Source organism: Oncorhynchus mykiss, chromosome 6, assembly GCF_057628025.1.
Source record: "Oncorhynchus mykiss isolate SJ-2025 chromosome 6, ASM5762802v1, whole genome shotgun sequence".
Classification (NCBI taxonomy): Eukaryota; Metazoa; Chordata; class Actinopteri; order Salmoniformes; family Salmonidae; genus Oncorhynchus; species Oncorhynchus mykiss.
The window spans coordinates 31,294,964-31,308,365 of record NC_143027.1 but is presented as its reverse complement, the minus strand read 5'-3'; the positions used below and the strand labels follow the sequence as shown (position 1 = coordinate 31,308,365).

Sequence of the window (13,402 nt, the reverse complement as noted above, 5' to 3'; positions counted from 1 at the left end):
GGGCTTGGGAGCTGGGAGGTAGATGACATCATAGCAGATTCCAGACAGGCTGAGAGTGGAGCAGCTGTTACTGACTGTGTTACTGCCACAAAGAGAGGACAACACACACACACACACACACAACACCATCTAGCACACAACACGGGACAATATAGAACACCACATAGTGTACAACACAGCTCAGCACAGCAGGATCACCCTGAAGAATTTTCTGCTTGGACCTGGAACACCATGGGAAAGATCAAAGCCAGGAGACAAACTCACCTTTATCTGTTCTTCCAGGTGGCTGGAGAATACAAGTATCACCCAGAATGCTTTGTATGTCTGAGCTGCAAGGTGGTCATCGAGGACAGAGACACCTACGCCTTGGTGGAGCGATCCAAGCTGTACTGGTGAGGGTTGTTTTACGATCTACTGCTCACAGAGTTGTTGGTTTTATTTGTTTAGATTCTGTTTGTAAGTATGGTGTTAAGTCAGATGTTGATAGAGGCAACTAGGGAATGTGATGTTTGTTATTGCAAACCGTCAACGTCACTCTTTCTGATTGATCTTTTAGGAATCTGGTGCGTCTGTCACACTGTAGAGTCCCCTCTATAGTCTGACTCTCTGCATACCCCTCCTTCCTGCTCTCTCCTTCTCTTCATATTTTTCTCCAATTAAACGTTATTGAAAGTAGAATAATTTGATGTTTAAACACTGATGAACACTTTTGAATACTTTAAGAACTGGTAAGAACTTAAAAAACAATTATCCACAACAATACCCCTTATTCCTTGTTTCTTCTCTCCTCTCTCCTCCTCTCGGTGTAGTGGGAAGTGCTATAAGCAGGTAGTCCTGGCCCCCGTGCTGGAGAAGCGTTCGGCCGACTCGGCCCTGGACTCTCTGCCCCACACGGTCACCCTCATCTCCATGCCCTCTGCCACCAACAGCAAGAGGGGCTTCTCTGTCTCTGTCCTAAGAGACGTTGCCAGCGGCTCCGCTAGCGTTCAAGTCAAAGAGTGAGTGGATTTAACTGTCACACACAACTAGTGAATCTGTACACCCTTCACTATCTAGGCCTGAGTGGGACCGGGTGAGTCGGGTTCTGTAACTGATTATAGGTTTGCTGAAATAACAGGGCATTAGTCCTGATGTGTGTACATTACTAATACGATTATGTAATCTGGATTTAATAGTTAAACCCCACATCTCTTTACTTTGGTGTTTATTATAGTCTTGATCCAGGTCAGGCAAAGGAGCCTCATTAGCTGATAGATGTACTAGATGTTGTGGACAGACGGACACACCCACCTCTGTATTGTCCAGGTGCTCACTGCTGATTGGTCAACAGAACCAGCTCTCCGTTGACAGACCTATATGGAGTCATAGTTCATTCTGATACTGGTGCTCCAGACTGACATGGCTATGTGCTGTATTTCTCTCAGGGTCAGAGGAATGCATATCAGCCCGGAAGTTCGGAATGCCATCCATGTTGGTGACCGGATCCTGGAGATCAACGGTCTTCCAGTGGGAACACTGATGGAGGAAGAGGTGAGTTGCAGGATCCAGCTTTTGACAGTACACTGAATAATAAAACATTGAAACTATTCAGACTATTCAGTTGTGACCCAGTGGTGTATAAAATGTGACTATTACATAAGTATTTGTTACTCTAAAATAGATTTCGGGAACATGTGATCTTTGCATTCCATTCATTCTGCCTTCATTTAAACATTCTTTAGCTGGGAGAGGATGGCATCTGAAAGGACTCCAACACACAATCTCACAACACACCTCACTCAACCATGTTCATTCCAATGGTGCATTCACTAATTACATTTTAGTTCCCACCTTTCCTGTTTGCAACAAGGGGCATTCCAATTTTAAATTATTTGGCTTTATTCAAGTCATGTAGTTTAAGTCAATTTGATAGCTCTTCGTTGTCAGGAATCAGGATCCTTTTCTCATTGGAACCCTGCCTAGTTCTAATTCCATCCTGTGTTCTGTATAGGCCTTATACCAATACCTCTCTCAATAGTGTTGCTTGCTCATGTTACTATGTCAGAGTACTTTGGCCTAGCAGATTATGTATTCTGATTGATTTATGTTTCAGGTGGAGGACCTCATTCATCGGACCAGTCAGACGCTGCATCTGCTCATAGAGTATGATCCAGTCAGGCAGCGGTTAGAAAGGCTCAGACTGGGGTCCTCGCACAACCGCTTGGGGGTCCCCGCCACCTCCCGCATGCGCCTGTCTTCGCCCTCTGACAGTGTCCTGGAGAGGACAGATCTGGTGGATGATGCCACCCTAAAGAGGAGGTCTCTAAGGTACAGCTTAACCAGCCAACCTTGGGAGAGAGGGAGTCTAAGCATTGGGGCAAAAATTAAGAGATACAAAGTTATTTATTTGTTCCAGTAGAACCTGATCAATGTCTTACTGACCTTTGTTCCTCTCCGTTAATGGAAGGCGTAGCAACAGCATCTGTAAGTCCCCTGGGCCAGCCTCCCCTAAGGAACACCCTATCTTGACCCGGGACATCGGGCGCTCTGAATCCCTGCGCTCCTCCAGCAGCTGCTCTCATCGCATCTTCCGCCCCTGTGACCTCATCCATGGAGAGGTGCTGGGCAAGGGCTTCTTTGGCCAGGCTATCAAGGTCAGCTTTTCACTCAAAAATCAACTTCTTTTCCACACACATCTCAATCTGTATTTCCATACCTATTTGCTATAACTTTAACCAAAGCCTAAAGGAGTGCATGTGTCCACAGGCGTAGAAGGAAGCTAAAGTAATTCCACTGCCTAAAAATAGTAAAGCACCCCTTGCTGCCTCTAACAGCCACCCAATCAGTTGGCTGCCTGTTCTTAGTAAACTGATGGAGAGAATTGTTTGACCAAATACAATGCTATTTTTCAGAGAACAAGTTAACTACTGAATTTCAGCATGCTTATAGAGAAGGGCACTCAACGTGTACTGCACTGACTCAGATAACAGCTGTCCCGACCTAAAAAACGTATTGGTCAATTGAGTCATCTGTTCTTTCGACTCAATCGATTGGTCTACATTTTTAAATGTGCATTTTTCCATACATTCACACCCTGTGTGTTTTAATAAAATCAACTATGCACTGCGCTTGTCTGATGCTTTAAGCACACTGTTTGATGAAATGATTAAGACACAAATGACTTGAGGGAGCCAGAGATCAATAGCCCCCCCTCACAATTGTTTCTGATCTGCGTGCCAGTTATGATTTTCATATGCAAATTTTTGTGGAACCGTTTAATTTCAGTTATAATAACGTGTTTTTGTTATTTTGACAACGAGGTAAAACCAATTTAAAAAACAATACAAATATTGCAGGCATAAAATATCCTGATATAAATAAATAAATAAATAGCCACTTAATCAAATTGGCTACGCATGCAGGTTTGTTCATGTTCTTCAATCGCATGAATCTCTCTACTCTGCCTGCCTGTCTGCAATGAAAGTGAAACATGGTATCAACTATCACCTGGGTAGGGCCTCCCGCGTGGCGCAGTGGTTAAGGGCGCTGTACTGCTGCGCCACCAGAGACTCTGGGTTCGCGCACAGGCTCTGTCGTAACCGGCCGCGACCGAGAGGTCTGTTAGTTCAATCTGAAAGCCACACTCCCCTTCTTGACTCAACATTTTAAATTATAGGCCTACACATTATCTTCACACATACTCTAGGCCTAAGGAATACTCTCACAAACGGTGTCAGGTTCAAAGGAGTAGCCAATTATGGAAAACCAATGCAATTTCACTTATTTTCTAAATTTGCTTGGTGTGCCAAGGCAAATAAATACCCTCGCGGCACGCATGCCTGTCTTAGTGATGTTCCATGCCCGTGGCCTCCGCAATGGATTCATCCACTGAGACAGGTATGCCATGATTTTGTCTTTTTGTGACTGCTCGACTAAACAAATCTCAATCAACAGCCTATCGACCAAACAATCGGCCAGTCGACTAAATGGGGTCTAGTTAAAAGAAATGTAGTTAAAAGTTATTGATAGTTGGCCCTAGTTAAAAGAAATTGATAGTTGGAGCTCTGTTAGATTTCAGTGCAGTGATGTTAATGATCATAAATTGTTATTGAAGAAACTCACTTGCTATGGCTTTCCCTGCCATCCCCATGGTTGGAGAGTTCTCTAATAGAACCCAGAGTGTTCTCCATTGGAAGCTCCTCTAACAGCAAATACAGTGCATTTAGAAAGTATTCAGACCCCTTGACTTTTTCCACATTTTGTTACATTACAGCCTTATTCTACACACAAACTCTAACACACACTTTTTTTTTTTTTTTTTTTGTTGCTTAGTTTGTATTTTAAATGTGTGTGAATGTCCATGTCTGTCAGTGTATGTGATTTATTGTCATGTTTTGTTTTTTTGTGGATCCTAGGAGTAGCTGCTGCTTCCACAAAACCTAATAGGGATCCAAGTAAACAAATGACTCTCTCACATCTACACAGATGTCAGTGTTTTGTTTTTCTCCAATTTGACAGGTGACCCACAAAGCCACTGGTGAGGTGATGGTGATGAAGGAGCTGATTCGCTGTGATGAGGAGACCCAGAAGACCTTTCTAAAGGAGGTCAGTAGACTAATCTGGTTATACATTGGGCCGTGATTTATTATACCCACAAATGAGAGCTTGCCAAATGTCCCTGTATTAGCTTCATAGATGGATTCCTTTAGGCCAGCCTTATTATTTTTGTATGCATTTGCTCCAGTCCTCAGAGGGAAAAAATAAGCTTGTGATTTTTTTGCAAAGATAAAATAGTTCCAATGTGGAAACTGATTACTGTGGTGATAAACACAATGTAATTGTGAAAGTGATGATAATGCCCTTGTGTGAGAGCTGTTTGGAAGAAGAAAATAATTGCAGTTTCATTATGATCTGGTGGGATGGAACTTTTGACCCACATGTCGTCACAATTTGATCTGCTTATAATAAATAGACCAATGCCTGTACATATGGGTAAGGGGGTGGGCTCTAGACCATCCTATCAGCCAATCAGAGATGTGTATGTAAATATCTTGACAATTCTTTCCTGTTGCCCACACGATCAGACTGAGCATTTCAAGGGCCAAAGGAGGCTCAGGGAAATAAATGAAAAAAATATATTTCTGAGTTATATTCGTTAAATATACACACCCAGTGGTTTTAATAAACATACAGTGAAAATAAAATGACAAAGACTGCATGGTGGGGGCTTTAAAGGAAAACTCCACCCAAAAACTATATTTTGGTGTTTGTTTCATTAGTCCATTGTTGACATGGTCCCAAAATGTTTTGCTTGTCAGCAATCAAGTTTTCAAGATATGTAACTTTCAAAATACAGAAATCCTCCCAGTATGATGCATATGTTATAGGTGGATGATATCTGTATTTTTGAAAGTTACATATCTTGAAAACATACCTCTTTCTTTCTTTCTCCCCAGGTCAAAGTGATGAGGAGTCTGGAACATCCCCACGTGTTGAAGTTCATCGGCGTGCTATACAAGGACAAGAGGCTGAATTTAATAACCGAGTTTATCCAGGGAGGCACACTGAAGGATTTCATTAGAGACATGGTGTGTTTCAACTAGTTAAATTCACTTCACTCTCTTTATGCTCTCCCACGCCTCCAAAATAGCATTAATGTTGGCCTTGGGTCTGCTGTTAGTGTTTTCCTTAAAGGAGAAGTCATTTTTTACAACCAAATCTAAATATTTTCTGTAAATGGTATGTTATAGAAGGGTTAAGACACCTTTTTGGTGACTTTTTATTTTTTATTTACTTACCCCAAACAGCGAATCACTTCCTCATTCTTGTTGTGCGGTATAGGGGCCTGTAAAAAATGTGTACATGGGTTCCAAAAACACCCAAATACGTCCTTTTGGAAACAGCAAAGCTCTCAGTATATTGATACGGGTCTTTTAGATGTTATACACATGAAATTGTGTCATTCCTAACTTTATCCGCAACATTCTATTCAAGACCTGCATCACTATACTGAGAGTTTTGCCGTTTCTTGTAGGACGTATTTCAGGGCCCCCATACTGCACAACAAGGGTGAGGAAGTGAGTCACTGTTTGGGGTAAGTTTATCAAAAACAAGTGATATTGCAAAAAAAGGTGTTTGGACCCTAAAATGCCATTTACATAAAAAATTGATTTGGTTGTAAAATAAAATTCAAACTTTTCCTTTTATGGGCCTGTGCTGTGTGGGACTGGGACTCACTGACCTCAGCTAAAGGCTGTTGGCTCAATGGTGGGCTGGCTGGCATGTCAACCAGCAGACCTATTCATTTAGTTCTTTCTTCTCTGGGTTGTTATAGGACCAGTTTCCATGGGAGCAGAGGGTCAGCTTCGCTAAAGGTATTGCTTCTGGAATGGTGAGTTGGTGCCTTCCAGGGATATTTACCATTGGCGGTAAAACACTGTCCATATAGACACTGTCTGCTTTTTTGTTCAGCTGGACTAGCCTCCAATATGTATGGTGGTAGTTTAACACAATGCACTTAAAGGTACAGTACCTGAAGTGTTTAATTCCAAAATGCTATGTATCCATTTACAGAAATGTTTGAACTAGCTTTTAATGTTTAAAGAAGTTATGAAAGAGTAGTCCCCCCCCCCCCCCCCCCATCTAATCATGAGGAATGAGGTTGTTAAATAACAGACATGTACAGTGCCTTCAGAAAGTATTCATACCCCTTGACCTATTCCACATTTTGTTGTTAAAGCCTAAATTCAAAATGTATTAAATTAATTTTCTTTCCTCCCCCCCACAACACCCCATAATGACAGTGAAAACATGTTTTAGAAATTTTGGCAAATTTATTGTAAATTAAATACAGAAATATCTCATTTACATAAGTATTCACACGCCCTTGACCATCCGCTCAAGAACAAAAATTGTCCCGTGGCTGAATCTAGTTGATGATCCCTGTTCTACAGGCTTCCTTCTTTTCACTCTGTCATTTAGGGTAGTATTGTGGAGTAACTACAATGTTGTTGATCCAGCCTCAGTTTTCTCTGATCAGTCTTTAAACTGTAACAGAGTTTAAATGTATTATAATATAATCTATTTCTTTTTTTATAAAAGAATGTCTTAACATAATTCCATATGACTTAAGGTGTCGTGTGTGTGTGTAGGCCAGTGACGCAACATTTCAATTTAATACTTTTTATTTATTTTTTATTTTATTAATTTTAATTTAATTTTTTTGAATTTGACCCCCTTTTTCTCCCCAATTTCGTGGTATCAAATTGTTAGTAGCTACTATCTTGTCTCATCGCTACAACTCCCGTACGAGCTCGGGAGAGACGAAGGTCGAAAGCCATGCGTCCTCCGATACACAACCCAACACAATCCAACCCGGAAGCCAGCCGCACCAATGTGTCGGAGGAAACACTGTGCACCTGGCAACCTTGGTCAGCGTGCACTGTGCCCGGCCCGCCACAGGAGTTGCTGGTGCGTGATGAGACAAGGATATCCCTACCGGCCAAACCCACCCTAACCTGGGCGACGCTAGGCCAATTGTGCGTCGCCCCACGGACCTTCCGGTCGCGGCCGGTTACGACAGAGTCTGGGCGCGAACCCAGAGTCTCTGGTGGCACACCTTAACCACTGCTCCACCCAGGAGGCCCGTTAATTTAATACATTTTAAATTCAGGCTGCAGCACATCAAAAAGTCAAGGGGTGTGAATATTTTCTGAAGGCACTGTATTTGTTTGAAATCTAGCCTTTGACGGTTTCGTTTCAGAGACAAATAATCATGTTTTGTTGCAAAATACTATACATATTTCAAAGGTTTGGGTTCAATTCGAAATGTCATTGTTTTTGAATGAAAAGCTAAACATTTTGTCCATTTGTGCTAACATAATTGCAAAAGGGTTTTCTAATGATCAATTATCCTTATAAAATGATACACTTGGATTAGCTAACACAACGCGACATTGGAACACAGGAGTGATGGTTGCTGATAATGGGCCTTTGTACGCCTATGTAGATATTCCATTAAAAATCTGCTGTTTCCAGCTACAGTAGTAATCTACAACATTAACAATGTCTACACTGTATTTATGATCAACTTGATGTTTTAATGGACAACAAAAAAAATAGCTTGTCCTTCAAATACAAGGACATTTCTAAGTGACCCCAAACTTTTGAACGGTAGTGTATATCCCACCTTTACACAAGGTGATAAATAATTACATATTTTAATAAAGAACTGTGCAAATGATACATTTGTGACATCAATATTTTAAAATCTGGGTCATACTGGAGTGGTTGGGGCTGGGCAGTGACCAATCATATGCTCCAGAGACCTTACTGTCTGTCTTAGCCAACAGTGGCAGGCATGGGCCTGCATGTTTCCCTGGAGACCAGCTCAATGCTGACAGTAATCCTAATTTTCTTTCCTTTTCCACAGTTCCACCACAGAAACACAACTATGTGGGGCAACAAAAACAAATTTAGATTTTCCTACTTAAGGAATTGTCAAATGATGAGGTTTCTGTCTCTAATATGGCGTGTTTGCTTCTTTTGTGGATGATTGGTTTGTTTTGACTCATATTTTTTCTTTATTTCAGGCCTACTTGCATTCAATGAGCATCATCCATAGAGATCTTAACTCTGACAACTGCCTGGTGAAACTGGTAGGTGACCTGTCCTGAATTGTACATTGCATGCAAACTCGGAAATAGATGTATAGAGGAGCAGTGATCCCTTTCAATTTTCCTGATTTTAATTTACAGAAACACCATAAAGATACTAATCCAGACTCATTATCTCAAATGAATCATGAAGTCATTGTTTCTCTCTTATACCAAAGTGTTTGGCTCCTAAACAGTTAAAGCTAGATGTACCTTGGGCGTAGGTTATTGTTTCAGATGAGCCTGGGGGCAGGGTGTTCTAGAGCATGTTTTGTTGTTGTGACAGGAGTCTGTTACTGAGCCAGTGCGTTCTTGTCGATACAGGCCAGGGTCCGGTAGAGCTAGGTTCTATTCTAGCAGCCGAACACAATTTACAACAACATGTTGTGTAAGTAGTAAAGTACAGGCTTATATAGATCTTCACAGATCTTTCACTGTATGGCAACACTCAATGAGGTGTAATGAGTCTTGTCTGTTATTTCCATTGAGGTGGCATCTGTATAATTGTCTCAGTTCAGTGACATTATATACAGGAAGACAACTCATTGTTTAAATTTGATACACATTTCTGGTCATATTGCATTGTGATTTATTTTATTTTTTTGTCAATGACTTTACACACAACAAGCAAAATCCATTGAACAATCTTATTTTATTGTTGACCCATATTGATTGAGGTATGAACAAAACACCTACCACTAATTACATTGCCACTACATATGCTCTTGACCTCTGACTTCTGACCCCTGTCCTCCCTCAGGACAACACAGTGGTGGTGGCAGACTTCGGCCTATCCCGGCTCATGGTGGAGGAGAAGGTCAAGCACCCTCCCCCAGAGAAATTGGCCAATAAGAAAAGAGTGTTCAGGCGCATTGATCGTAAGAAGCGCTACACAGTGGTGGGGAACCCCTACTGGATGGCTCCAGAGATGCTGAACGGTGAGCAGAGCAGGAGGACCCAGCGTGGAGCTGTGGATCACACGGATCAGTCACTTCAACACGTCTTTATTCACTCTATGCTGGTCAGTTAATTATCTTTCTATTTTGTCATCCTCAGGTAAACGCTATGATGAAAAGGTGGACATTTTCTCCTTTGGAATTGTGCTTTGTGAGGTAAGAATGCCATTTTTAAAGTCTTGCTTTTTATATTGACAGTTTTAGGCTATGAGCTGTATGTTGAATTGAAGGATACATTTTGTGCTTCAAAGTTAGGCTAATATAGCTTCAGTATAATTTTCATCAGTTTGATTTGTCCAGTGTTAGTCAGATACTGTAATCTGGAGTGTGGATCCATTCTTAACTCTGTCTCTGTTGTAGATTATTGGGCAGGTGAATGCCGACCCAGAGTGCCTTCCAAGGACCTATGACTTTGGCCTCAATGTAGACAAGTTCATGGAGAAGTTCCTTCCTGATGACTGCCCACAAGCTTTCTTTGCATTGGCTGTGGCTTGTTGTGACCTCATCCCTGAAAACCGGTGAGTTTTATACAGTATCTTATGGCTTTTCACTCTGAGTAATGTATTACAGTTGAATCTGTTGTATTATCTAGATTATATTTGTATGCTAGTGACAACAGCTATAGTAGGCATGTTTACAAAACATTCTGTAATTGAAGGCTCAAAGGCTCAGGCTGCTTTCCCAGGGACACTCCCTCATCCTGACCTGCCTGCCTAGCTACATTCCTGGTTGTAACCCCCCCCCCCCCCCCCCCCCCCCCCCGTCTACCCCCACTCCCTCCCCAGGCCTGCCTCCCAGAAGCTGGAGGACTGTTTCGAAGCCCTGTACCTCAACCAGGAGATGGGTATCCCTCTGCCAGCCGAACTGGAAGAGCTGCACCAGAGACTGTGTCGACTCCACCCCCCCAAAGACAGCTCCTCTCCGTCCCAGTCCACACCCCCAACGCCAGCCCCTGCTGAGGATCCCAGCCTGGCTGACAACAGCACCTAGCCCACCTTCCAGGACCACCGTCTGGACTGCTGCACTGGATGAGGAGTGGGGAAGACGGACCTAACTCGTGCCATCTGGGAACTGGATACCCTGAGCTAGCTGGACAAAAAACCCAAACACCAGGACATGCAGGGTACACATCTATTTTTACCATATTACCAGAACATGTTATGTGGTGCACTGTCTCTATAAAATGAGGAATCATATTGAGAGTGATCTCTCCACAGCATTTAATATCAATCCCCACGTGAAAGCTGTTGTGTTTTTCACTGGGTTGTTTTTTTGGGGTTGGTCTGAAGTTGAAGTTTGCTGAGTGTGGAATGTAGAGATGAGACCCAGCCCATGAGAAGACTCCTTCAGCAGGCAGGCAGGCAGCAGCAGAGAAAACAGAGATGTGTGACAGACTGGCTTGATTGATGACTGGCTCAGAGTTAATGCAAGGCAGGGAGTTTGGAGTGAAGTTTGTTAACCATCAGGAGGACATGTCTAAGGACAAAACGAACACTCTCTCTGAGGAGGCCAAGTCACATCAGTCAGAGAAATATGTGGAGCTGTGTCAAATGAATGTTATGAGCTCACCGACCAGAAAAATAGTTGTTGAACAGTGCTTCACCTTGAGGTGTGACTCTCTGAGGTCCTTGATCTTAGAGAGAACTTTCAAACTGATGGAATCAGATCCACTCTACAACCGTTAAGTGTAATCATGTGCACTCATCCTTTAGTCTTAAGGCGTCCACATGCTTTCCAGCCAAAACATTTCGGAAGAGTTTGTGCATATATATATTATGACATTTTGTGACATTTGGTGAGGTTTTTTTTCAGGTGTTCAGATGTGATTGGTCAAAGGTAGGGATTCTTCAATAAAGTCTTTGTTGTCATTCAATGAGAGACAACGCGTTTTCATGAAAATTTTGTCATTAAGAAATACAGCTCCAAACATCTTAGTTAGATGTAAAATTGTGCAACTAAGATCTCCTAAGCAAAAACATAAAAATGAATGACAGATTTCTTGAGTTACCTTAGATTCATTCGGACTACTTTGATGAAGTGTATACTGGCTACGGCGTCTCAAAATGGGCAAACGGTACTATTGCCACTTTTTTTCTTGTTTTTCAAGCGAGTATGCGAGCACACTTGGTTCACCTAGCCGACTTGGACTAGCCAGCCAAGCTAAAGCATGCTGATGCCTTTGTCAGTGGAGGGTTTATGGGGCATCTACCGACTTCAAGTTACTGTAGAGGGTGGTAATGGTTGTGTATAGATTTTCTTACCATTCGCTAAATGTTTTCATTCCACTTTATTAACTCCATATGACTTTATCTGTTCATGTGCAGTCATGGACAGATTTTAAATTGAATTGTGATTTGGGGATTTTTAGAGCTATTGACTGATTTGGAGTTTATAGAATGAAATTAATATGGTTGTTTTCACATGTAGCTAAGCTAGCACACTTTCAGAACCAGACCGGTACCTGGTGCTTGATGTTAAAGGCCCAATGCAGCCATTTTTATATCAATATCAAATCATTTCTGGGTAACAATGTAAGTACCTTACTGTAATATAATTCCATTAAAATGGGCAAAAATAGCTTTTTAGCAAAACTATTTCTCAAGCAAGAATTTTGCTAGAACTGTCTGGGAGTGGTCTGAGTGGGGAGAGGAAAACTAGCTGTTATTGGCAGAGGTTTGGAACTCATTTAACCAATTTACTGCATGATGTCACCATGGAAAGCTGAAACTCTCACCCATGCAAACCTGCTGATTAGAAGGTTCTGTGTAGATTGTATTTTCAACCAGCAACTATCAGGAAATAATATTGATCACATTTTTTCACACTTACTGTGTTCATTTCAGCAGCTGTAGGACAATTATTCAAAACACAGGAAAAACAGAATTTGGACTGCACTTGGCTTTAATGACTACTCAACACAGCTCTGTATGTGTGTCAGAATCTCAGCTGCTGATTAGACACTGAATATGTGTAGTAAATGGAGCTCTGCTCTCAAAGGCATTGTACAACTTACTAAAAAGTGACTTGTATAAATAAAAAAACTGGATTTATTTGTTTTTGTGAAGTTTGCTGTAAGAAATGTATATATGAATCTATCTGAGAATCAAGGGTTTATATATTTTGTTTAGACATTTTGTACAATATGAAGATTAAATAAACTTTGAGGTTTGTTTGATAGCATAATCTTTCTATGGTACTGACTTGTACAAATTGTAACCACTATCATTTATATCACCATAGTGTTGAATTAATTTAATGAATTAAACAATAGCATTTTGAAAGGAGTTTATTTTTTTTGCCTATGGTGCTAACTTTACAAACAACATTATTTACTTCAGTGGCACACACCGAAATCCTCCCCTCCCCTTGTAAATGGAGGTAGATGACCACTAGAGGGTGGCTTTGTGTAACTTTGCGTCTCTGATAGTCTAATTTAATTCCCAGTGAGCATGACTCATTCTCTTAACAGGAATAGCAGGTTTCAGCTAAATTACGTTTTAAATTGAGAGAGTTGTGATGAATTGGGATTGTGCAGCAGAGCATCATGGGGGATGTATGTGTTGAGATAATCACGTTCTATATAAATGTTTGAACTGCATTTCTGTCTTCCGTCTCATCATTATTGAATTGTTTTTAGACGTGGTTATGAAACCCATGAGACAAAACAAAAGATCTGTACCTACAGTTTTTACAAGTTTAACATTTTCCATGGTACAAGAATGTGTAGTGCAATTTTGTTTTAGGTGAAGGAACGGCAGTTGAAAAGTTGAATAAGCCTTTCATTATATACTGAACAAAAATATACACACAACA

General features: G+C 41.3%; 1 protein-coding gene across 1 annotated transcript in view; it reads left to right on the top strand.

Annotated features, from left to right (window-relative positions):
- LOC110525730 (LIM domain kinase 2) overlaps nt 1-13,187 on the top strand; it is a 37,486-nt gene extending 24,299 nt beyond the window's left edge. Inside the window, exons 4-16 of the mRNA XM_036979875.2 lie at nt 283-392; nt 810-998; nt 1,425-1,530; nt 2,093-2,307; nt 2,447-2,633; nt 4,498-4,584; nt 5,436-5,567; nt 6,314-6,370; nt 8,571-8,636; nt 9,394-9,571; nt 9,690-9,745; nt 9,950-10,107; nt 10,375-13,187. Of these exons, the coding sequence (XP_036835770.1) occupies nt 283-392; nt 810-998; nt 1,425-1,530; nt 2,093-2,307; nt 2,447-2,633; nt 4,498-4,584; nt 5,436-5,567; nt 6,314-6,370; nt 8,571-8,636; nt 9,394-9,571; nt 9,690-9,745; nt 9,950-10,107; nt 10,375-10,579 (1,746 nt within the window). The 3' untranslated portion in view covers nt 10,580-13,187. The remainder of the gene's footprint in view (nt 1-282; nt 393-809; nt 999-1,424; nt 1,531-2,092; nt 2,308-2,446; nt 2,634-4,497; nt 4,585-5,435; nt 5,568-6,313; nt 6,371-8,570; nt 8,637-9,393; nt 9,572-9,689; nt 9,746-9,949; nt 10,108-10,374) is intronic.
- Nucleotides 13,188-13,402: the final 215 nt, after the last annotated feature.